This window comes from Phocoena phocoena, chromosome 19 (genome assembly GCF_963924675.1).
Source record: "Phocoena phocoena chromosome 19, mPhoPho1.1, whole genome shotgun sequence".
NCBI lineage: Eukaryota > Metazoa > Chordata > Mammalia > Artiodactyla > Phocoenidae > Phocoena > Phocoena phocoena.
Genome location: NC_089237.1, coordinates 25,965,601 through 25,991,667, shown reverse-complemented (window position 1 = coordinate 25,991,667; position 26,067 = coordinate 25,965,601). Strand labels below are relative to the sequence as shown.

General features: G+C 50.8%; 1 protein-coding gene across 6 annotated transcripts in view; it reads right to left on the bottom strand.

Moving 5' to 3' along the window:
• Positions 1-17,956, bottom strand: part of HNF1B (HNF1 homeobox B) — a 52,459-nt gene extending 34,503 nt beyond the window's left edge. For 2 of the 6 annotated variants that reach the window (XM_065897920.1, XM_065897921.1), the window contains exons 1-4: positions 17,424-17,767; positions 12,627-12,826; positions 7,748-8,012; positions 6,068-6,303 (exon numbers count right to left, since the gene is read on the bottom strand). In XM_065897920.1, coding sequence (XP_065753992.1) covers positions 6,068-6,303; positions 7,748-8,012; positions 12,627-12,826; positions 17,424-17,767 — 1,045 coding nt within the window. Of the gene's footprint in view, positions 1-6,067; positions 6,304-7,747; positions 8,013-12,626; positions 12,827-17,423 lie in introns of all 6 variants that reach the window. The other 4 variants (XM_065897925.1, XM_065897922.1, XM_065897923.1 and 1 more) reach the window with 3 other exon arrangements.
• Positions 17,957-26,067: the final 8,111 nt, after the last annotated feature.

The following is a 26,067-nucleotide window of genomic DNA, read 5'->3' as shown; positions in this document are numbered from 1 at the left end:
AATGTCGGTATTGTTGACGGTCAGGCATCTATGGTACAGCCCAGGCACTGGGATTTTTGGAAGTCTCCCAGTTGATTCTAAGATGTGGCGAGATTTAGGAACCGTTGTCCTAGAGCACGGGCCAGCAAACTGTGATCTGCAGGCCAAGCAGCCTGTTTTTGTATGACCCACGAGCTCAGAATGGTTTTCACGTTTTTAAATAGTTTTTAAAAATAAAAAAAGAATATTTTGTGATGTGCAAAAATCATAGGAAATTCAAATTTCAATCCCCATCAATGAAGTTTACTAGAAGACAGCCATGTGCATTCGTTCACATACGGTCCATGGCTGGTGTGTTCTCCAAAGGCAGAGCTGAGTAGCTGCGACTGAGACGGTATGGCCTGAAAAGCCTAAAATAGTCACTATCTAGCTCTTTACAGAAAGTTTGCCATCCCCTGTACTACAGTTCTCATGCACAGCTAGGATGATAACCAGGATTGAGTGTATTTGACTTTATTTGGGGGCTAGGTTTCATATATATATATATATGCTTCATATATATTTATTTTTATGTTTCATATATACATATTTTTTTCCCCTCTCCCCGTTTGTGTTTGATCTTGTGGCTTCCCGGCCAGCAGTTAGCTTCATAGACCCTTGCATAGCTCTCTGCCTCTCTCCCTCTGCTTAATTCTCTCCCAGTTCTTGTCAGTTTCCATCAAACCTTCAACAAACAGACTCCAAGGACACTTCTCCCGTAACTTGCGGGCTGGGGCAATGTGCTTGCAGGCAGCTTCCTTCCTCCTTGGATCGGACATGAGGCATCAAGGAGTCCTTGAATTCTCTAAGGGTCCTTCAGGGGGATTAGGCACGCAGGTAGGGCTGCCTTCAGTGATAGAACACCGGTATCTCCTTGGCCCCTTTGTGAGGAGGCTGGAGTCCCACCAGCCCGGGCAGCCGGGGTTCTTTGTATGCAGACCAGGGTTGGTCCGCTATCAGGGGGAGGCTGCCAGCAGAATGCTCTGAAGGCTGGGCCTCTTAAGCTCATTAGTATCCTGATTGTCTTGCCCAATCTAGTGGCAGCCGATGGGGTGGTACCCGCAAGATAAAATGACCTTCGAATTCAACAGATAAAATGGCAGTCCGATAAAGTCCCTACAAGGAGAACATTGGAGCCGTGGCCGCCACGGAACTCCACATCAGTATAAATGTGTTCTCTACAATAGCAGGTGACTCAAGGCAGGATCTGTTTCTCTTCTGAACTCAAAGAACCTACTACTTAGGGACAATGGGGCTTATTTACTGTGGGGATCTTTGCTGTGGAGATGAATATTTTTACAACTGCCCTCATAAACCCCCTCCACTCGTCTGCTGCCCAGGGAGTGGGCGGGGCTCCAGAGGTGAGCTGAGGTGCCTGCACTGTCTCAGAAGCCCCATTAAGTTGTTAAGGCCTTTAGTGCCCCAGACAGTGTCGACTGCAAGGGCAGTTCAAATCCCCACCCAGATGGGGATGGGGTTGTGAAAGAGGGGGCTTTGATTTCTTCCCTGGGCAGGGCACAGAATCCACCTTGGTCAGGGGCAACAGTTGGTGGCGGGGTGGGGGGAGGCTGAGAGGGAGGCGGAAGCAGCAAACTAGCCAGACTGGGGGACCCCACCCTTAACCCACCTCGCAAAGCCCCTTTGTCATTCAGAGGGGAACAGTAAGAATATAGGAGAAGAAGGAACTGTGGGAGGATTGTGTGTGTGTGTGTGTTGATTTCCATGCCTGAAAGTCCTTAGCATCTGCATAAAGCAAAGTGAAAGTCAGTGTGTAACAGCTCAAAACCTGTCTCTGCCACTTACAAACTATATGAACTTGGGCAAATTACTGACATACGAAATATCTCACAATTTATATGTACAATATGTACAATGAGGGGTAAGGTTATGGATGGTGTCTACCCTACAAAGTTGTGAGGATTAAATGAGATGATGCATGTACTCAGCCCAGGGCCTGGGACCCAGGAAGCGCTCGATCAGCACTAGCTGTTCTCATTATTCAGATTTACTCACGACCCCGCCACTGGGCACTTTTGAGATTTCCTTGGGTTCTGCAGATTTCAGTGTCAGGGAAAACCACAGTGACCACATGATATCCTGGCCCAGAGTCTCGTTTGTCTAAGACCCAGGGTTAGATTTCTGCAGGCAAGTTAGGAGGAGATGTAAGAGGGGTTCGGGGGGAGGCAGGAGGCTGGATTCTCAGGTCCTCAAGCTCTGATCTGACCATGGGGGCAATCACAGCCCCTGGGCTTGGAGAGGCAGGAGTAGAATTTGAAGGGAGTGAGGAGAAAGCAGCCACAGAAATAAACGTCTCCTCTTCTTGGGTAAAGAGGCTGTGTGGCTCAGGACATCCAAAGGTTATCCTGGTAGGGCTTGTTCTCGCCTCTGGGCCTCACTTTCTTACGAGGAGAATGAGCCTCTATCTCCTTCTCGAAAGATGATACAAGAGGGAGGACATTAGGTGTGGGGTGAATGAAGGCTGATGAAGACCTCTGTCCCTCTCTTGCTGTTGCAAGGCGGCCGGGTGAGTTTGCTGGAGGCGACCAGGCGAGTCTGCCACAGACTGGAGCAAAGGGGACAGTACGCAAGGCCACCACAGATGGTGCAGCCAATCCCAGGGCTTGGGCCGAGGCTAGCCCAGCTTCCATCCCGTGCCAACTTCCTCCTCCTCGGGCTCATCAATACAGGCACCAGTCTCCAACCAGTCTGCTTCCTGGCCACAGCCCTGCTCTCTGACCTTTGGGGGGCCTTTCTCTTGATTCCGCTCCAGAATGGAGGTCGGGGCCATCACTCCGGGCCTGCTCAATGGCCTCAGAATAGGCTGTCACAGGGCCTATAACCAGGGACAGCTCCTGCTGGCGAGAGCTGGGACGGGGGGTGCAGATAAAGGCCTTCCTGGCTGAAGATAAATGGCTGCCCACAGCCTGCTACAGTAACTCCAGGCCCCCAAGAAGAGCAAACAAAGGGTGCCCCTGTGACACTCACTGGAAAGACGAAGCCCCATCAGAGGCAGCCAGGCTGGTTCAAAGACTCAACTTAATTGTCAATTAAGCATGCATGAGGAAGACAAAGCCATGACAACCCCGGGCTGCATGCTGGCGTGTGATTGTAAAGTCGGGAGGGGCAACGCTGAAAACAGCTGATTCTGCTGACAGTGTGTTTGTAGGGCACCTTGTAACCAATCAGCCTCTGCTGACAGAGGCAAAGGGCTCCTTCTGCCGCTCCTATTGTGCTGGACATTCCAGGACCAGGGTCACACTGTGGTCACCGTGGGCAAGTGGGCCACGGCACCGTAAGCGTGGCTGGGAGGGAAGGGGCTCAGGTACAGGAGGGACGCTTTCCTCTCCGGGAAGAGGGGTCAAGGGAAAGATTTGTCTTAAAGGTGCCTCCTCTCCTCCTGGCTCAGAGACTGGTGTTTGGAGGGGAAAGTGGGGAGGGGGTGGGGACCTCATCTCCCCAGCTCAGCCTTAGAGGCTGCTAGGGCTGACTCGGGCTGTTGGTTTCTCCTCGGCCACCACAGAGCCCTTTTCTGCATCCAGGTAGGTTTGGGGCTTGGTTAGAGACCATACCTTGGTTGTAGGGACCGTGATGGGAAATACATCGTGAGAGGTTCAGATCAAACCTTCCCTGCCGTCAGGCCGGCCCTGGTTGCACTCCCTAGGAGCCTGTTACAACCCGTGTGCTGCCTCCACCAGCAGTCTGCGAGGGGGCCAGGGCCTGATCGCAGCATTTGCACCCCATCCCCAGAACACACCTCACTGCCTCTTAGGAACAACGCCCGTGTATGAAATTGAAAAGGAAATAGATTTCTACTGCCCGTCACTCTTTCCACTGCCGCTTGTTTAGCCTTCTGTGATAATAATAATGATAATAGTAGTTATGGTTTATTGGGAAAGATGGTGTTTACACACTCTCTCGTTTAATTCTCACATGGCCCCTATGAGGTAGGTACTATATCTCCATTTTACAGACAGGAAACTCAGACTCAGAGAAGTTATGTGAATTGACCACACTGCAGTTATGGGAATTAGAACCAGGTTAGAATCAGGATTCAAAACTAAGTCCAGAGAATCAGTCCCTGGACTATTTTGATGAACCCTGAATGAAAATTAAGGGAGAAGGGAAGGTAGCCACTGAAAATACACAGTGGCCCATAATTATTGCTCCATAAATAGCTAGAAAGACCCACAAACTCCCCAAAGTTAACCTTGATCCCCAGCCAGTTCTAGGGACTCTACGCCAGCAGGAGGTCTTCCCAACTAGACCATAAGCCCCCAGGGACAGAGACGCATGCGTGTCTTACTCATCACCAACGTGGTGCCCAGACTCAGCGCCTGTCTGTGCTGCGGGAAAGTACAGGGTGGGAATCGGCAGGCCTGGGTTCTAGCCCTTGTTTTGCTACCGTCGCCCTGTGGAACTCTGCAAAGTCACTACCTCTTTCTGGGCCTCAGTTTCCTTCTTCCAAGTTCCTCCCGGTTCTAATATTCACTGATTTATAAAAAGGTTGCGACTTCCGGGGACCCCAGAGAATCCACTTCCAGTGGGACACGCCTCCTCAGAGGGCTCGGTGGTGTCTCAGGGCCGTGTTTCCCGCCCGACCCCTGCCCTGTCCCTAGTACCTGCTCCAGCCCCTCCAGCCCCGCCTCTCTGGGTCTCCTGTCACCATACAGAATGCCTAAGCCAACAACCGCCTGGTGACCTCACCACAACCCCAGCTTGTCAGAAAGCTGCCGGGCCTTTGTTTGGCTTGCAGGCTCCCTGACTTTGGTGTGGAGATCACAGGTCCCAGCACAATAGCCATTGTCTTCTCAGTAACGCCCCTAACCCCAGCCACGCCCCCCGGGAGCTCCCCGCTCCAGATCCAGGGATTGCTACAGCACAGGGGTAGTTACTTTGCCAGTGTCAGGCCAGTGTTCATCTGGAGGCTTGTCTCCCTCTCAAGAGTAACCCCAACTTTCTTCTCGTGTGGCTGAGCCCTCCCCTTCCGTGGCAACGGGACCCAGAGAAGCTCCCCTCCCTGGCCCCCCAGGCTTCGCGCTGGACAGTAGCGGCCTCCCAGAGACACTTGAAGGGGTCATGCTGGGCGGATGGGGTGCAGTGTGGAACAGATGCTTGGAGACGGCCCAGCTGCTGGCTCTGAGCCTGTGCCCCCAGCACTTAGGTCAGCGCCCAGGTCTCAGGCCTCTCCCATCAGAAGGGCAACCAGCAGGCGAGGGGACGAGCAGTTTCAGAACCGGCCCCCGAGTTAGAAATGGTGCTCGGCGCTCCTGCAAACCCGTCCCCAGAGCAGGCAGCAGGCTGTGCCGCAGTCTGTCTACACAGGCACCAAACTGACCTCAGCAAACACATCCACTCCGGGAAGCCCGCTTCCCAGGGGAAGACGTACTCATCCCATCCCCAGCCTATGCCCGACGCAGCCCTCAGCCTAGGGGGGTGCTTTCCCACCAGGAAGGTGTAGGATTCCATCCTGACAAGCCCACAGCCCAGAGCAGAGGCACCTAATCCCGGCCGGGGGCCTGGCGCAGGGCAGCACACATAGGTACTCAACCAATTTTGGCCAACTCATCACCACCAAGATTTCAAGTGACCCGCCCCGCCCTAACTCTGGCGGAGCACAGACGCCAACAAGCAGAGTGGCCCTTCCCCAGAGGGCCCTGGGCTCCTCCCGCTGCAGCTGGACAGAGCCCTGGGGGTGCACCTGGATGTGGCGGAGGGGCCACCCCTCTGCCTGCGGCGTGGACCGGGCACACCCGCGAGGCAGCCTGCTCCGTCTCATCCGGTGGTGGCCCTGACCCGCTGAGTCAGCAGCCGCAAGGGCAGGAGAGAGGAGCCTGCAGAAGAACGAGGCGGGCGGAGGGCTCCCCGGAGGCCGAGCGAGGAGTTAGAGCAAACCCAGCTAGAGCCACACGCTCTTCTCACGAGAATATTCCAGCAGCAGGAGGAGGCCAGCCCTAGGACCATCCAAAAGCACTGCCTCCTCTGAGACGCGCTGAGAGCCGTGGGGAGAAGCCGGAGGGTCTGGTCGCCGAGGCGTTGGGGCCTGGCTTACCTGGCAGCTTGTTGGGAGGGGAGGTGCTGGGCTGGTGCGGGGGGGAGCCGTGGGAGAGCAGCGGGTTCAGGCCATGCGTCTGGCTGGAGCTGTAGGCGTCCATGGCCAGCTTCTGCCGGAATGCCTCCTCCTTCCTGCGGTTCGCAAACCAGTTGTAGACGCGGACCTCAGTGACCAGGTTGGAGCCCAGGCCGTGAGCCTTGGAGGGGGAGACACCCCGCTGCAAACATTCCGCCCTGAGAACAGGAGGGAGGGTAGGTGGTGAGCAAGGGCGGCCCGGGGCCGGCCCGCCGGCGTCTGGCCCCAGACGCACAATCACGGGGGGCCTTGGCAAGGAGGGCAAAGAGGCCACGGATAGAGCGGGGGAAAGCCTGTCCTGAGAAGAGGCCAGCCCGTGTAGTTATCTGATGAGACGGCAGGAGTGGGGCGGAACACGGGTATGGAGCAGGCTCACTGCCCCGGGAGTCAGGGGTGCGGCCTCTGGTGTGGCTCCTGAAAAAGAGAGGAAGCCGTGGGGCGGGCAGCTCAGGGAGAAGGTCCAGGTGGGCCTCCTGACTCCTCCTGATGTGGTTATTCTTCCCACTCTACAAAAGGCAAGCTCCCGGCTCTAAGCCCTTCCAAAGCACCCTGAAATGACTTCTGGGGTTTGGACATCCCACACGGGTACCAGGGAAGCGAGATTCCTTATTCACACAGCAGAACCCCCTCCAAGGGGCAGGCTAGGGGAGGTATAAATGGAGCCACGCAAAAGACGGCTGGTCTCTAGTTTTATCAACTGCTGATGAAACCCCAGGGCCAGGCATGAGAGAGATTCTTAGACACCAGTGGATACTGGGGGGTCCTTCTCATCAGCAGGGGGCCAGAGCACAGCTGAGGACGCTGTGACATGTATGGGCGGATCGTTTCACCTCCCCACTCCCCAGCCTGACCTCCCTGGCTGTATCCTCCCACTGCCAGAGCCAGTCCAGCCCAGAGAGAGGTCTTAACCAGAGCAAAGAGCAGATTTTTTAAAAGTCAAGGTTGGAGTCAGGGCGGATGGGGCAGGAATGAAGCAAAAAGATATCTTGAGGATTTCTAATAGTTTTCTTTAAAATTCCATGTCATTAAGAACAAATGAACTCTACAAAAAGGACTGTAATCAGTGTGGGCAGAGTGGAGGGAAGATCTGAGTAATTCTTGCTCTCCTGCTAAGTTTCCTTTGAACCAATGTGTGTAACATTTGGTCAAGGCCAAAGCCAGTCTGTGGCTAAGGGATAGCTTTTCCCTGGTCCGTAAGGGAGGTCAAACACACGATTCTCCCTTCGTTGGCATTGTATTTTAGACCAGCATTCTCCAGCATTCTCTGGGATAATAGTTCATAGGGGTATACCACAGAGAGACCTCCCATGGTTAACAACCGATTCAGCAAAGTGAAGTGGGTTTCTTGACTGCAGGACTTCTCAGAGCAGCCTTTCAAATATTCATGTATGTCATAACTCCCTAAGAGGAAGTATGCAGAATGATGCTTCTCAAACTGATTTATTAATGGCTTGAAATGAGGGTTCTGTGGAACACACTTTGGGAAACCGTGACTTGGCCCCTTATCTGGATAACTAATGTCTCAACATTCCAGGACTGAGGGGATGGAGCTCGGGTCCACGTGCTTGCCTGCCCGCTCGGGTGAGCTTCTGGTGGTGTTACCTGTTGCACTCCTCCACTAAGGCCTCCCTCTCTTCCTTGCTGGGGTTCTTTTGCCGGTCGTAGGCCTGGTACAAGATTTGCTGGGACGCGGGCCCCCATTTGAACCGGTTGCGACGCATCTTCTTGTTGGTGGGCTCAGAGCAGGCGTCATCGGACTGCCCAGGCCCCTGGCTCTGTTGACTGAACTCTGGAAAGAGAAACAGCAGCTGATCCTGACTGCTTTTGTCTGTCAAATTTCCAGAACTCTGGACTGTCTGGTTGAATTCTGAAAAGAGAAAGGAGTAGATTTGATAGGGTCTGTAGCCTTCACTCAGCAGACACACAGACAGATAGACCAACGGAAAAAAAACACCTTTATTCCTCTCCCCTGAGCTTTGGGATCTGCTGTTACTGTGGGTGGGGGTGCAGGGGGGAGGCTCGGCTCAGGCCCCTCACTGCCCGCTTCTGATGGCTCCACCAAATCCACCCCTTTCCTTTCTTTGGAGGAGCTCAAACGTGGCCGACCATTGTTTGCAGGACAATTTATTATTATTATTATTTCATTGGCTCACTGGCTCTCAGACATGAAGCAACACTCTGAATCCTGAACTCTTGTGTTTTGATGTCAAGGAGATGAACTCCATCAAGTCTCAGGTCTAGGGGAAAAAATGCTCAAAAGTACAGTCTGCACTTAGACAAAGTGTTTAGAGGCTGCAAATAGCTCCCCCCACCGCTCTCCTCATAATTCCTAGGGATCAACATTATAATGTTATGCTCTTTGAAAAACCCCAAACCCCAAATCTTTTGACTACTGCTTTGAAATAAACATAACTGGACCTTTGTATTGGAAAGAGAAGAAGCTCTTTAGAGCTCAGATCATTTCGGAGGCAATGGTGTGTGTGTGTGTGTGTGTGTGTGTGTGTGTGTGTGTGTGTGTGTCCAGGGGTCCATTTAGGAGGGAAACAGCCCAAGAGGGAAAAGTCTTACAGACCTGCCCTCACATTTGAATGATGGGAAATGCAGGAGATAGCAAACACAGGACCTTCCTGGGAGTGGCATTTAATGAGTTGGAGAAAGGTAAATATAGATGGCATGATGCCCCTTGTCAGTCCAATTCCCAGGACCCAGGCACACTGTGACCCTCAATATATTTTGGTTGAATGAATGAATGGAAGACGGCAGTTTGCCTGGTGGTGATTTCCTAGCCTTTCTGGTTGCAATGAGATTTGATATTTACTCATGGAAGAGGCAGCCTCGTTGTCCTCTTCCCCACATGTGCGTGAAAAAGTGTTCGTCAGGGTGATTAATTCCATTTTACACATGAACAAGCATAGAGGCCAAGGACCCTGCTGAACAAGGACACGTAACAGATTCATCTCCTAACTCCTGGTCCCTGGGTTCTGGACCTTGATGTTTTTCTTTCTTGTTTCCTGGAGTCATCCCCACAGGTCTCAGAAAATCCTCAAGGTCCAAAGTCAGGCCACTACTTAGTGCTTGAATCCCGTCCACAACACCCTACCACGTGGCCTTCCAGCCCATCCACCTCCAGCAACGTGAAACTTACTACCATCTAAGGATCCACTTCCATTCTGGTCCATCACAAGGAGCAGTGGGCCCCTAACAAGCCTGTACCCCAGACGCAGGTGGAGCTGGCCTTTGTTTAACCAGTTGCCGATCGGCCAAGTTAACGAGCTGTCTCCCAGGTAGATGGACTGAACGTGTCACTGGGACCTTTGATTTGGGCCCCGCCCACTTTGGATGATTCTCAGGCCACTTAGGGCTCTGTTTTCACTGGTTCCCAACAATCCCTTTAGATACCTGAGAATGTCTCTGCCAAATTTACTGGCAGGAAGTTACTGACTCAATGAAATAATGTAGGGTCCCAACCAAGTTCCTTAATTCCTGGTCCCTCAGCTTTCCCGCCTGTGGAATGGGACTGGGTGAAGACCTACAGGCACTAAATAGTCTTTTAGAACATCTGCTCCTAGTCAGGACAACGGTGATGATAATGGTGGTCACCCAAGTTCCTACGGAAGTTATACTTTTCAAAGTGCTTTTACACTTCCTGTAGTATTTGGTCTTCATAGCGGCCATCTAAGTACAGTGACTTTGGGGAGGATCGTAGTGGGAGAAGGAAGTCCCCTGCTCAGTGGGTGTCTGTCTCAGTGACTCCTCTCCTCCCTGTGGCCCTGTGGAGTTACCACGAATAATAGCCAAAGCCAGTACGGGTGATCCCAAGGACCCAGGATCAGCATGAGTTTCCTCATTGGCATGAGCAGATGTCATCACAGGGAACATTTACTGAACCATTTCTACAGTGAGGTATTATACAAAATCCTCCAAATGTACCCCTTCCCCTAATTCTCACACCTCTCTGTGCAAGAAGTATTGTTATCCCCATTGTACAGATGAAGAAATTAAGGTTCAGACCAGTTAAAGTTTCATGGGCTTGGGGCGGGAGCCAGGACGTGAACCCAACCTGTAGACGCTAAACTCATATCACCTCTCGCTTGAAACAACACACCCACAAAACCTTCCAATCGGCCTTGGGTGGAGGTAACTGAACTGACTCCTGAAGTTCTGCCTGTGGTGGGTGCGAGACACGCCCGCAGTTGCCCACGCTGTGGGGCCTGCCTCTGGCTGCTGGCTGCCTGTTTTGAAGAACTAGACTCCCCCATGTCCTCCATCCACCACCAACTCTCCCCCACTTCCTTCCAGATTAACTGGGGGAGGGGCACAGAAAATGTTCATTGCCCATAAAAATTAACTTGAAGCAGTTGGCTTTGGCAACCTCTTTACAGGCTCAGGAGCCAGCCTGGACAAGGAGATTCTATCTGCATAGATGGGTTCATGAATATTACCATTTATTATTTTTAGTTTCTCAAGAAAATTTATCATGTGTCATCTTTTTTTATCTTCCCCACTCTCACCACTTGCCACGTTCACTTGTGTCCCTCTTTTATTCATCTCACTTCCTATATTTTATCCCATGCGTGCATGTCTTATATTCATCCTTTAAGAATTGGTTGAAATGTCGCCTCCTCTAGGAAGCCCTCCGTGATGTCTCTAGGCAATTTAGCAATTCCTCTGCTGCCCCTTGTGTATACTTTTATAACAACTCTTAGAAAGCAGCTGTCATTATTTTTTTCAAACATCTCATCTCCCTCATTAGCTTGTAAATCCCTGGAGAAAAGGACGTGTGTATCTCACAGCCCAGCAAGTGCTTGGCACCTCATAGGTGCTCATATAATACTTACAGAATGAAGGGATGCTTCGTAAGCTTTGTCTCATGGGACTTTAAAACAATAATAATAATGTTAAAATCCTTTGCAGAAACTGTCATACATTTTTGCAAAATGTCATTCTCAAGCATCTTGAGAAACTTTTGGGGACTTTTGTCTTTTTAGAAGCTTCCGACTGTCCTCCTTTCTGAGGGAAATCCCATGGCACGCAGAGAGGAAGCTCAAACTGGAGATGCTGCCTGAGGCTTGTATTGGAGTGAGGGCGTGTCCCAAGGGTTCTCTGGCCTTTGGAGACTATGGCTCCTGAAAAATTTTCTTAGGCTTTCCAGGAATTACAGGGAGTTGCTTCATGTCAGACACACAAATTCTTAAAGACCTAGTCACCATGGATAGTGGATCACCCCAGAGTTTAAAAGGGGCCTCTTCCCCTCAGTAGCAAAGAGCTCTCACTTTGCTTCTTCTAACGTACCCATCTAATGCTTCCAACAAAAGAGCAAACCACGACAATAAGAGATGAACCCTTAAACCCTTTCCCTCCACCTTGAAGTCCTTTCCAGCCCACAGACATTGAGACAATAAATACTGAAACAATCATTTCAGGTCAGTGTGTGACAGAAAACAAGAGTGATTTTAAAAAGTAGGCCTCCAGTGAGAGGGGAAAAACCCAGCCCAGAAAGTGGTGGAAACTCATATCTTGACAGAGAAGCCCACCGCCCAGAGGATAGTGTGTGGGAGGAGTGAAAGCTCATATAAATTTTTCCTAGAAAAAGGGCTGGATCGAAATAATCAAAGTGTAATGTAAAAGTATACCTTCCTAAAGTAAAAACAGTAGGTCACTGATACTCTTATCATTGAAAGGCAGTTCAAACTTCCCTAGACTTCAAAACAAAAATCTTTGTGTTATTGGGTAGAAGAAATCTTGGGACAAAAAGGAAATTGGGGAATGACAATGGAAATGACAAGAATTCACGGGTCAGAGTTGCAAATGCAGATGATTTTAGTGTGTCCTGCTTTAGCCAGAAGCAACTTCGTCCTCCGTCCGATAGGCTCACCGGCTGGGGGTCTCAAAACTCCACCGATTTTGGTAAATGTGAGCAAGCAAGCATCTTAAGTTGCTTCAGAACTCAGTTGCACCCCCCCTACCCAACCCCCCCAAATAACAGGATCAGGTTCTGAATATATCTATATATACAAATGCCTTCTATTTTTTATACTCTTTTCAGAGAGGAGGAAAATAACGATAATAGTGATCAATGTTATTGATTGCTACTAAATGTCTTCCTTGGAAACTGACCCATGGTCATGTATCAAGGGGAGTTGCTTGGCTTACTTTGGGGACGATACTCCACTGTTACCTACTTGGTTTCAAAGAGAAAGATGTTGGAAGCAGGGACCAAAATATTCAAGGTGCACTGCACACACTGAAGGGCTTGTCAAAGCAACTGGCTGGGTACTAGGGGATCGTGGGAGAAGAAAATGATATAAGTCAACCCATTGTACAGCAGCGCTGAAGGCCAAATCCACATGCCAGCTTCCTTATATTTGCCAAGCGCTATGCAGACCTTGTTGAGGAAGAGGAAACTGAGGCATTCCACAGGGGTCAGAGTTAGGGCAAAGGTCACTCCTGGTTGAGGCAGAGGCAGGATGAAAGCACTTACGTCGGAGGATCTCCCGTTGCTTTCGGACGTACCAGGTGTACAGGGCGGCGCGCTTCTGGGTCTTCATAGGGGTGCCCTTGTTGAGATGCTGGGAGAGGTGTGACTGGTTCAGGCCGGTGACATCGACCACCTCCCTCTGGGGGATGTTGTGTTGCTGCATGTAGCCCTTGATCATTTTGGCAGCCCTCCAAGGGTCCTCGCTAGACAGATAAGCAGATGGTTAGGAAGGATGCTGGTAGAAGAGGTCGGGGAGAAATACCCTCTTTCTAGAGGTTTTACCTAAACTCTGTGTAAAACTCTGACCTTCCCCTGTTTCTCCTCCTGTCCCAGTTACATCCTGGGGAGAGGCCAAAATAGAACCTAAACAAAAGAGGAGATGAAAGCTCCTATATAGTGTACTCCATCCCTTTCATCTGAGATTAGGAGGGCAAAGAGGAAGATGATTTCCCTGCTTCAGGAATGGGAAAGCACCCCAGCACTCTCTCTGGGGAAGCAGAAAGAGAAGTTCCTGCTTTATCTTGCTTTCCTTCACTTTCCTGGAATGTGAGAGACTTAAACAACGGCAAGAGGCCCACTGGACAGTGGAGGTGCCATTAGCTTGGGGCTGGGCTGGCTGATCCGACAATGACAGAGGGCAGAATCTCTAAATTCACCTGGACTGCCCCCCATTATTTCCCTTCAGAATGGGCGTCTCCGTTTCTTGTCTTCTAAAACAGGAGTAAAACTTTTGTGTCCACCTCCTGAGAAGCAAGGAGGACTTCTTAGCCAAATGTTAAACAGTTTTCAGAGTTTCAGAAAAGTTTTAAGAAATGATGTTCCTCCCTGGGGCTGAAGAATCGCTGCACTGAGGTGAGGCCAGTAAAGTTAAAAAAAAAAAAAAAAACTTCACAGCCCCGCCTCTCAAATAAGACCAAAAGGAGGGAGAATAATTTCAATTTCTGAATAAGATATGAATGATTCCAAATGCCACGTTTTCCTGTATTCTTACATTTCTCCTCTGACAGGGTAAGAGTGTCTGGAAGTTAATCTTTCTCATAAATTTTAAGCTTGGGATAAGAGCTTACATTTCTCATAAACACAGGTAAAGCAAAAAGCTTCTTTAGAACACTGTATTAGTGCCTTTGAATTTATTCCAAATGTTTTCAACTTTGCCAATATCTTTTCTTGCTTGTTGAATAGGTGACTTAAAAGTGAGAGATATAATTGAAAACAGAAATTAAGAAAACAGTGCACAGTATAGAACAAAAATATTCAAGAAACAATACATCCACATATACTATTTGTTTAATGCAGCTACATATTTAACTTAAAAAAAACCCAGCATCCCTTTACTGTATGTTGATGTATATAATAGCCTGAAAGAACATGAAAAAAAGTGAAGGGAAAAAGTAGTTTCAGAGGTAATAAAAAACAATGCTGAAAAACAACATTTACAGTGTTGCAAATGAAATAACCGATTCATTTCTAAATGGTATCTGTAACATGTCAACTAAAGTTACGTTTGTGTAATGAAGTTTTTAAAATCCAGTAATTAAACTGAGATTTTTGTAAGCATTTGAAAAACTGTGATCATTTTAGCAAGTCTTTAATATGAAATTTATGAAAACACAGGCTTTGATAGACATGTTTTGAGAAATACAAAAGATTAATTACTTATAGCTTAATATATTTCTCAAGTATTTATAAAGGTACTTCCATGTAATACAAAATAACGAACTAACAACAGGAACAAAAAATGAGGAACCGCGCGTCCCAGTTTCAAGCATGGAGAATTCACCTTGAGTAAGAGGAAAGTAATGTAACATTTTGCACATACCCGTGTAAACATCAGAGTTCATTTAAAATCTTATTTCTGGTGAATATTTCCACAGATATTTTCAGGGTAGAAAAACACCTTCAACGGATACCAACAGTAGCTTCAAAAGTTAGAAAAAGTATTTGGATTTTAAAAGTTAACGCTGCTTCGACAGATTCTTTGACTTTTTTAGTTTTGCTTAATATTTTTTTACTTGTATTTATTTCGTGTGTCTAAGAAACCTAACTGAAATTGTGTAATGTTCTAAAAGCGAATGATTCCGTTGTTAAGAGTGAATTAGCTTAACAATTGGGAAGGTTTAAAAAAAAAAAACCAAACCAGTAAAACCTTATAAACCATAGCAAATCTTTCAGCCCGCATTGAAGGACCAGAGTTGGGGATAAGATGGCGTAGTTACACCTTTACAGCTCTGACCACAGAATTCTCATGCATTCACCGGATAGAGCCCCGAGAGTCGGTTACGTTTTGAAATTTGAAAATACAGCCCGTGATCAGGGGTTCCCAACCCCGATAAACACACAGAACGGGAGAAGCGCGCCCGGGCATTGTGCTCAGGACGCAGGTGTCAAGCGCCCGACCTCGGCGCCCGCCTGGCCAGCCCAGCACGCTCCTTTCCAAACAATGCCTCGGCCGCCCACAAGCAGAGAGGTCCTGGACCCCGTCTCAGATCGCTGTGATTCTTCTTTAAGAAGCCTCAAGCCCGGACACTTGGGAGCAACCAACTTTCCAACTTTCCACCGCGCGCCAGCCTAGAGCTGGGGCCGGGGACACAGCAGCGCGCAGCCCCCGGCCTGCTTTTCTCGCCTTTCTCTTCCAGGAGATGGAAAGAGCGGCCGGGCGCTCCCCAGAGTGACTTGCCCCGTTCTTTTCTTTCCGCCTTAGGGGAGCGAGGTGGGCCAAAAAGGGAGTGCGTGCGTCTGGCGGTCAGCAGCCGACTGTGCAGTGACCTGGGGACCGCTAGCGATTTCTTGAAAAATTACTTTAATCAAGTCTGACCACTCCCGAAGTTGGGGGAGGGAAGGCAGCAACCGCTGGGGAAAGGGAGCGAAACCTTGGGGTCTGTCCTGCGTCCCCCCGCCTCAGCGGGGGTCTCGGGCCCCCTAGCCTCGCTCCCCGCCCCCTGGAGCCGGGGGCTCTGCTCAGCGAAGAGCGCTGAGGTCCAGGGCTCCGGGCCGAGCCTGGCTCTCTGCCCGCCGGGCCTGCGGCGTCGGCGGCCCTGGGGCAGCCCGGGTCTGGCGCCGGGTCTCCGGGCGGCGCGGGGGCTCGGCTGGGAGGGCCCAGCAGCGCGGTGCGTGTGCTCCGGCAGCAGCGAGCTGCCCCGCGTCCGCGTTCTGCTTTCCTTCCCCCTCGAAGCCGCCGCGTTTACAACTTCACCAATGAATAACCCGCCTCTCCGTTCAACCTAATCACGACTTTTTGTGTATCTTTCTGTTGATGATTTATAGAAATAAATTAATAACACCCGAACTCCACGTGCTGCAGTTTATATTACATCTCTGCCGCGTCCAGACCGGCGTGGGGCTGGGTGCCGAGGGGCGCCCCAGGTCGCCTCGGGCTTCCCACGTCCTTCCAAATCCCAGCTGGAAGGCGGGCGCCTGCGGCCAGGCAAATGGGCCTAGGTACCGGGGCGGGGGTGGGGGTGGGCCCGCCGGTGGGCGGCGGGAGATCGGTCGGTCCGCCGGGCCCGGGTCAACCTCCGGGCCGCCCTGGCGCCCCAGCCGCTCCTCTTCAGACCCCTCTCACCTTCCTGCACCCTAACCCCGGCTGGGGAGAAACCGCCGCCACGGGCGAAACCGCGAGGGAAGAACCTCAAACCTCAGAACTGTAGCAACATAATTTCCGGAAGTAAAAAAAATCTAGAAATTCCCCTGACTGTTTTGCTAGAGAGTAAGCCGCCGGGTCCCCAGGTAGCAAATTCAAATGCAAGGTCATATCCCATCCCAAACTGCCACTGCGGGCGGGTGACCGAGGCTGCGCGAGTCCCTGGAGCGACTTTGGTCCTGGCCCTGTCTAGAGACCGCGGCTCTGAAGGGTCCGAGGCCAAGCGAGGGCCTTGGTCCTAAAGCAGAGTGGCCGGGAGCGACGTGCGGTCTAAGGGGACCGCTCGGTTCCTTGGATAATTAGTAACCAGCTGTCAAAGCCCTGGGCCGCTCGGGGAGTTTTAGCAAAAGACCCGGGGCCGGGAGATAGACCTCCCGCCAGCCTGCTTGGATTCCCCAGGGACGCCGGGGTGTCGGCGGCGAGATCCGGAAACGCCCTCCTTTCTCCCACCAAATCCGCTGCGAACTGGGGTCTTGGCCGCATTTTCCCCTCGCTTGCTTAGTGACGTGGTTTCTTTTGCCGCTTGAGGATCCACCCTAACCTGACAACGTGCAAACATTTCCTTTCGCGAATCTAAACGGGCTTTGGGGATTTCGGATAGCCCTGGGGTCTTGCACGGGCGCTGTAAATGGGAGCGCACTCCAGATAAGTCGCCCCCCAGATCCCGGCCCGGGTGCCGCCTGTCCCTCTGCCAAGAGCGGCAGGACGCCGTGTCCCAGGCCGGCGGCGTTTCCCCGGACCGCGGAGTTGGTACCTCAGGAGAAAGGCTTGGCCTGGGGCTGATGCGGGCCCGAGCCTGGTCTCCTGGGAATCGCAGCGGTTTCACTGCGCCCACTCGCACCTTGCGCCGCGTGGGCAAACCTCCGGGCAAAGGGCCCCGCAGCTCGGGTTCTCCCAGGCCGAGCCCCAGCCCGGCCGGGAGGGCCCCGCGGGTCCCGGGCGCTGGCCTGGGCAGGCGTTCCTGAAGCCTCGGGGCTCGGGCTGTCCAGTTGAGGGACTTGGAGGGTTCCAGGTGTTGGGAGAGAAGCGGAGCGCCCCCCGGGGGACTTCTCTGGTGGGAACCAGGCTTGGCAAGAGCGGTCGCGCGCAGTGTCGCTCAGGCACAAGGCCGGGGGCTCAAGGGGCTCGGACGCACACTCCGCACCTCGGTCCGCGCCTACCTGAGCATCCGGTCCACCTCCGCCCGCTGCTCCGCCGCCTCCTCGGTGTTGAGGGCTTGCAGCTCCTTGAGGATGGGAGGGGTGTCATAGTCGTCCCCGTCCTCGGAGCCCTCGTCCCCGGACAGACGGCCCTTGGCGTGGCCGTTCGTGAGAGTATGGAAGACCGGCTTGGTGTCCGGCTCGGCCCCGCTCCCAGGGGACAGGGGCAGCGTCTCCAGCTTCACCCCGAAACTCGGGGATGGCAGCAACTCCTCCAAGGCCTGGACCAGCACCTCCTTGGTGACCCCGGAGCTCAGCAGGGCGCTCAGGAGTTCTTGCTGGAGCGACGTGAGCTTGGACACCATTTTCCAAGGACAGAAAAAGAAGGGGGTGAGGGGGTGAGGGGGTGAGGGGGTGGGTGGGTGCGAGAGAGGAGGGTGGAGGGGAGTTTCACAAGCGAACCCCAAGTCCAGGAACCCCCCCACCCTTCAGCCTCCAAACACCTGTTATTCCCCGGGGTCCGGAGTCTCCTCCGAGAGGAGTCAGAAAACTTCTAACTTGCCATGATCGCCACCATTAGGCCATATAAGATATGCAAATTAGTGGGGAGGGCCCGGCTTTCGGCCCGATGCAAATGGTCGTGGGGAGGGGGGAAAACCGAGAGAGGGAGAGCGTGAGGGGCAGACGGGGAGAGCAAGAGACCCGGGCCGGGAGCGGGGCTGCCAGGGTCCATTGTACTCACGCCAGGGGGCCGAAGAGATTCTTGTCCTTGTTCTGTTTATCAGCCAAACTTTAGCTGACCTTTGGACTTGTTAAACAAGTAGCTTGCAGCCTAGTGTGGAAGGCTCCGGGACTTTTCCACCGGCTGCGGGTCCGGCTTTAGTCCGGAGAGAAGAAGAAACTGCGCTTCGGGGGTTCAGGTGAGAGCTGGAGGAAGCTGGGGCGCTCTTGGAAGAAGGAGATGGAGGAGGATGCGAAGAGCAGAGACCCTCCGACGCGTCCCAACCGACGCAGGCGATGGGCCGGGAGAGCCAGGCGGGCGGAGGATAAACTGACCGCAGGGGAATGGACGCGGAGACCTGGGGGAAATGGGGCGTATTAGGTGGGGTGAGTGTGGATTGCGGGGGCGGTGGTCCCATTTACTTCTACCTGAGTTACCGCTCTGCGGACCCCAGGCCCTCACCAGCTGGGTCTAGCAGTTTGGATTTGCACAACTGCCGGCCCGAGAGCGTAGGCCAGCGGGAAGGAGGTCCGGAGAACACTTGGGAGGAGGCACCGACTAATTTATGACCAGAGGGAGTAGCCAAAGTTGAGCTCCCCCAGCAGCGGGGCTGCACCAGCACCCAGCCTGGCCGAGCCGCGGAAAGCTGGACGCCTGGGCCACTGGGTTCCCCGGTTTAAACCAGGACTATCAAAGCGCCTCCGCTTTCGGGGCAAAACTAGGATTGCTGGGCCTCCTTTCTGGCAGTGAAAGCAAGGCTTGGCCTGCAGCTGGATGAACAGTTGGAGCTGCACGTTCTCTGGGCCCACTGATTTCTGGTTTATTCGCAGCTCCAGGACACAGCGGTTCCCGGGGCCAGGGGCGGTGTTCTGCAGAGGCGAGGTCAAGGTGGCCCTGTCAGGCGTCTCCCACGCCAAGTTGGGAAGGCGCGGACTAAGCCGCCGGGGGAAAGAAGTATTTTTCCACGCCGGCCTGGCCCAGGAAGGAAGCCGGGAACCTTTCAGCACTATTGGAGTTTCACCTGCCTCTCCCTGAGGCGCCCAGGGGAAGGAAGGATGCAGGAGTCGCACCCAGACCTACAGGCTGGACTGGACCTGCAGAAGAACAGGGGCTTTTTAGGATCCATCGCTCACAGTCCCATGGTTCCTGGGGCAGAGAACAACCCCTTCCCCTCTCTAGGCCTCAGGTTCATCATCTGTGCAGTATTGAAACCTAAAGTGCAGGGGATGGGGCATTGTACACAATGAATGAGACCACCTGTGAGACCCTGTGGCCTAACAATAGTGTTCACGCTTTTCCTTCCGGGAAGGTAGGAAGCCAGTTTCCAGTAGTAAAATCTAGCCCCTCTGGAGGTTTAGGATTCTCAGAATCAGGCAGATCCAGTGCTGAGGTTGGAGGGACCGGGAGATTCAGAATGAGCAGGGAATTTGCAAAGGAGCTTCTAAGCAAATTCTCCTCCCTTCCCACCTTTAAAAGACAATTAGGAGGAAGGGGTAATTTCAGCGTGGGTTGGGGTGGGGAGGGTCTGCAGCCCTGTCTGCTTGTTTCCGGATCAAATCTCCCAGGTGTGTGAGGGCTGAAACTCCAGATGTCAGGCTGCTAAGGAGCTAGGCTGCCTCTTATATACGGGGACTGCTCCACTCGCCTGGGCCACCCATGAGAAAGGGGTGGTTGTATGCACAGAGCTCTGGGGGACCTTTACACCGTCTCAGTGTCTTTCCCGGAGAAAGGGGTAATAAGTTCATAGAAACAAGGGCTCTTCATTTCACCTTATTGTCTTCTAGTTTGTTGTGACATACGGCAGATCCTTGCCCCTCACAATTCAGCCCGATGGGAGAACATTTTCTGCCAACCCAGCTCCCCTCAACAGGGATAATGAAGTGTTCAGAGTAAATGTCCCTGGAGAACAATCGCTTTTTCTCTGTCTCTCACTGACTATCAGGATAGAAGCAGTCAACTGTAATGAAGATCAGTTTCTGTGTTTAGCTGGAAAACCCATTAAAAAACCAGCCATCACTTCCCTTTTAACAACAAAGCTTTGATTTGTAGTTCCAACTGCTGTGTGCCCCGTCCGACTCTCAAGCTTCCTTACCTCTCAAAATTCAGGTGTCAGAAAACCCATTCTTCCCCCTTCCCCAAGCCAACTATGGGAATGTACAGGAAGTTGCACAGAGTACAGGGAAACTTCCTATGCATGTCCAGATAATCTGGCTATTAATATCCAGCAACTTCCTGTAACCCTCCTGTCCAGATCTACCTTGTATATACCACCTGATGCAATATGGGTGCTCACCAACCAAGTAACTGCAACTATGGATCTGTGAGCAGATCCAATATCTACCCCTTCATATGGAAATTTAAAAAGAAAAGTGTAAGTATCCCACTTCTCTTTTTAAGGATGTGGGTCACAAATGCTAACCAAATGAGCTATCGCAATAAACCCTTTGGTTAAGCTTCCCCTAAACAGAGGAAGCCAGAGTACAGCTGAAAAACCCTTGTTTATGCTTCACACAGGATAAAGTAGTGACGGGCTGATATAGTAGCCCCATTTTAAAGAAATGGGAAAAGAAGACATAGGACATTTTAAGGAGGTGGCTTGGAGCTACTGTAATAAGTTAATGGAAGGGTTGAGATTGGGGCTCAGGACTCTTGAGCAGGGCTTTAGGATGAAAGAGGAAGGGCTCCAGTTTCACTGCTTTGGGAGATGGGAAGTTAAAAGGGGGAATTCTGCTGTGATTCCACGGCAGAGAATAGACAGCAGATGTTGGAGTCAAGCAGACCTAAATTTGGGTTCTCCAATCTGCTTAGCCAGCTGTGCCACTTGGGCACACTATATAATCTTTCTGAGCCTCAGTTTCCTTAGGTGGAAAATAATGATAATACTCTACTGTGTTTTTGTGGAGATTAAATGAGTTCGTAGCTGCAGGTTCCTGGATATCACATGTTTAGAAAGAGGCAGCACATCATGAAAACACGCCAAGAAGAGAGGCGGCCGATCTCTTTGGTCTCTTTTATTCCCAGCTTGTTCTTTTAAGAGTTACTGAATTCGAAGAGACCGCGTTAGGTTCTTCTACTCAAGCAATGAATTCGCTGCTCAAATCCCAAGATTTTCTATGGGAAATGTAGTCCCTGATCCAAGATAATTTAAAATCCAGATGGCTCATTACTGTATAAAGGTTTTCTGGGCACCATCTTGGAAGTTTCACAGGATGGCAAGTGTGATTGCCATGGACTCAGTCTCTCCTGTAACTTCACGGCATAAAGGATATTTCTTTCCTGCTCTTATGCACACAATCTTCCCCCTACTTTCCAGGCTTACCCTGATTTGCTTACAGCAGGGAGAGCCTGGTCCCCTCTGTTCTCTGCTGCTCTACTCTCCACGGCTTTCACATTGATTTGGGAGAGTCTCTAGAAGGCCTCAAAATGAAATCGTCTCTAGAGTAAAACATGAATACTGCCCTATCCTAGTCTGAAGGAGGCTGGGAGCCTTACTGTTAGAGAGCAGTGTTGCAGCCTAGAGAACATTTTAGACTGTGGTGTTAGAGCCTGAGTTTCCAGCTCTGGATACAACACTCTTTTCGGGATAACTCTTCACCTCCAAAGGCTTGGCTGAGTACCTTTTCTGATTCTGCTTTTGAAAAATGGCCAGTTGGTCTGGATGACCATTTAAGTTCCCTAACTTTTCTATGATTTGAAATTCCGGAATTACCAGGGTGTCCATTTCCAGGCCTTTGGGCTGATGATCCATGAGCTCAGGCCAGAACTCTGGGTAGTGCCAGACATGGGACTGTTGACTAGCCTGTGAGAAAAGACACCACAGACAGTAAGCTCCAAGAAGGCAGGGACCATCTCATGCCTTACTCCTCAATGCCCAGAGAGGTGCCTGATCCATAAAAGATGCTCAGTGAAACCCTTGTTGAATAAATGAAAAAGTGATCATCCCTGCATGATGCCATTAAGGGTGATTTTTGTGTGTTTGTGTGGTACGCGGGCCCCTCTCACTGTTGTGGCCTGTCCCGTTGCGGAGCACAGGCTCCGGACGCGCAGGCTCAGCAGCCATGGCTCAAGGACCCAGCCGCTCCGTGGCATGTGGGATCCTCCCGGACCAGGGCACGAACCCGTGTCCCCTGCATCGGCAGGCGGACTCTCAACCACTGCGCCACCAGGGAAGCCCTAAGGGTGATTTTTGTGTCCTTATTTATACTTCTCAATTTTCCAAGTTGTCAGCAATGAAGCTGTAGTTTAAATACCTTTCCCAGACACAAAAGGGTATACACTGTGTGATTCCATTTATATGAAGTTAAAAAGCAGGAAAAACTAATCCATCGTGATAGAGGGTAAATTTGAGGTTATTGGAGGATGTATTCACAGGGATGGGTAATGAGGGAGCTTTCTGGGGTGCTGAAAAAGTTCTGTATCTTGATCAGAATGGTGGATACATCATCAGGCTACATATTTAGGATGTGTGCATGTTGCTGTAAATGATAACTTAGTAAAAAGTAAATAAGCAATTCCAAAGTGTCAAGTGTAGACATTGGCAGCCACCTCCTTACTGCCCCCTCTGTTTACAGGTGATGTGTGGCCCTGTACATTCTTTCCCATTCTCCATGTGTAGTTTATCACTATTGAAACTTACAGACTAGCATATTCCAGGGGTGGGCAAACTTTTTTCACGAAGGGCTAGATAGTATTTTAGGCTTTGTGGGCTTATACTCTGTCACAACTACTCAACTCTGCTCTCACAGACAATACGTAAATGATTCGTATGGCTGTGTGCCAATAAAACCATTTTTAAAAACAGCTGGGTGGCTGGATTTGGCCTGTGGGCCACCGTTTGTCAATCCTTGGATAAAGCACCAGTGTAGGTAGAGATCCATATATCTGAAAGAGACCTGAGAGGCATCTCACTTCACTTCTTCATTGTTGGGATGAAGAAGCAGATTCAGGGAGGAGAAATGACTTTCCCGAGAGATATCAATATTAGCACAGGGCACTGGGGAGATCCTGGCTTTGGAGTCAAATAGAGCAGTTGTTTGTGGGTGTGGCTTTGGGTAAGTTACTTAACTTGAGTCTTTATATTATCACCATGCGTCAATAATAATGGAATTTCTATCTCCTAGGGTTATTGGAAGGATTAAATTAGATAACACGGCAAAACACCTTGTAGGGGGGCTGGCACAAGCTGGACTTGGTTTCAAATCAAGTGCTTTCTCAATCATAGCACACGGCTCACGGGCTCCCTCCCGCCTCCCTTCCTTCCCTCCTCCTAAAGGCAAGACTTCTGGTATAAGTTCACTGACAAACACCACTGGGTGTGTACTACCTGTGAAGCCCTTCAGGGACAGCTACAAGCTTGTGACAAATGGATACAGGAAGATCTCAAGTACTACCACCCCAGCCCTCAACTTCCTTTCTAGAAATCCCTTCCAGCTCTGCGCTTTTATTTCCCAAACAAGCTGCTATCAGATGATCTTTGCCAGGAAAACTCCTAAGGGTAGAGGAGATTTCTCTCATTTTGATTCAACAACCCACCTCCTTCTGCCGGTTCAGTTTTAGAAATAGGGTGTTCCCAGGAGCTTGTAAAAGATTAAATTAAAAATGAGAGACCTAGTATGATATTAAACTAATAAATACTACACCTGGCACAGACAGCCTTCACTCTGGAGCAATAATCTAGCCCTTCTACTACTACACACATGAAAAGTGAGATTGGCAGGGGCCCAGCATACACCAGGGGCTCCATAAGTGTTTATTGAATCAACAATACGGGCCAGGCTAGTGTTCAGAAAAGAAAGAAAAGCCACATTCTTTACTAAGATTTCCTGGGCTCTGCTTTCGGATTAACATTCAAAGAAGTGTTAGCGAGGTGTCTTTCCTATACTCTCCCCTGTATACCTCCCACAAACCTGTGAGCTGGGCAGCGTCAGCCCCGCGTTAACGATGACGAAATAGAGGCTCTAAAAGCGTAAGGATTGGCCCAAGGACCCACAAACAGTTAAGGAGTGGACCTTGGCCTTGAACTGGGGACCCCCTAATTCCATATTAAGTGCCTTCCTTCTGGCTCTTTTGCATCTTCCAAACCCAAACAGAGGGGGGAGCATATAGAAGCACCCTGAACAGTCTCAGTGCAGAGAAATCTCGTGATTGTGTGCGTGTGTCTCTGTGTATGTGTGTGTGTGTGTGTATGTGTGTGTGTGTGTGTGTGTGTGTGTGTGTGTGTGTGTGAGAGAGAGAGAGAGAGAGAGAGAGATCAAAGTCTTCTTTCCTGTCTGAGGACATACCAACCACGTAAAAAGCTATAACATTTGCACAGCATTTTATGATGTGCAAAGAGCTTCCTCCTCGTTTGATCCTCAGAATAATCTTGCAAAGAAGGCAAGGCAGGCATTAGTATTCACATTTCACAGACGAGGAAACTGAGATTCAGAAAGGAAAAAGGACCCACTGAAGATTCCAGAACCACCCTCTATTTTTTAAAAAAATAAACTTATTTATTTATTTAATTTTATTTTTGGCTGCGTTGGGTCTTCGTCGCTGCGTACAGGCTTTCTCCAGTTGCCATGAGCGGGGGCTACTCTTCATTGTGGTGCGCAGGCTTCTCATTGTGGTGCCTTCTCTTGTTGCAGAGCACGGTCTCTAGGTGCGTGGGCTTCAGTAGTTGCGGCACGTGGGCTTCAGTAGTTGTGGCTCGTGGGCTCTAGAGCGCAGGCTCAGTAGTTGTGGCGCCCGGGCTGAGTTGCTCTGTGGCATGTGGGATCTTCCCGGACCAGGGGTCGAACCCGTGTCCCCTGCATTGGCAGGCGGATTCTTAACCACTGCGCCACCAGGGAAGCCCCAGAACCACCCTCTACTGACCCAAGTCTTCTGAAGTTGTACTCCACTGTCCTCTCTACAATATTGTGTTTGTACAATAACAAGATTAGTACAAGGCACAGCCCAGGAACAGATACAATATCTAAGAATTAGACAAAATAAGATACCCCAATTCTAGTCCCAAGGTCATGCTCAAGCAATGGATAGCCTGAAAGATGCCAGGAAAGAAATTGGGTCCACTCCACGAGTTAGGAACCATTGCCCACTTGGTGTCACCCTGTGCCTCCCCACCTGCATCTCCTCTCCTCTCATGGTGGACCCGCCCCTGCTCTGCTTAGTGCTGTCTGGTCAGGAGTGCTGTCTGTGACATGCACTTGGGCGTGAGAGTGGCCCCTGGGCCTCAGGTAAGGGAGGACCAAGGTCTTCTTTAATGCTCTGGTGACTAGACACAGACCCTGCTCCCAGCCCTGGGGGTGAAGAGCGTGCAGGGCTGCTGAGACAAAGCAGCAAACATTTACTGAGCACCTACTGGGTGCTAGGCACTGCGGTAGGTGTCTAGCACTGCTGGGATGAATGTGATTTAACTCCTGCTCTGAAGGAGTTGGTTTTGGAGGGGGAGAGATAGACACATATACACTCACTTCTATTGCTACACAGGATGGAGCAGCCTTTACAATAAGCGCGGTGCTGATTGCTTCACATAAAGCATCTCATTTATTCATAACAGCCCCATGAGACAGTACTATTATTCTACTTTTAGTTTTCTTAATTTACGCTCAGAAAGCTCAAGATTTACATTGAGATTTAGTGCTGTCTGGCTTCCAACATTTTCTGTACCTGGCGAGAGGCGGAAATGACGGGGGGCTCAGCGTGGGACTTGGAGTCAGGATGACCTGGGTTTGCAACCTGTCCCTGCTGCTTCCTAGATGTGACCTTGGGCAAGCTCCCACTCTGAACGTCAATTTCTTCAGTGGTAAAAAGGAAAACAGTGTAGAATTTGGCAGGAAAGATAATATATGTAAATCGCCTGGCACAATAAATAATTAGAAGCATGTGCTAATAATAGCAGCGGAACCAGCCAAGTTCTATGGGGGCTCAGATGCCTTGAAGGGTAAGTAGGATTTTGACAAC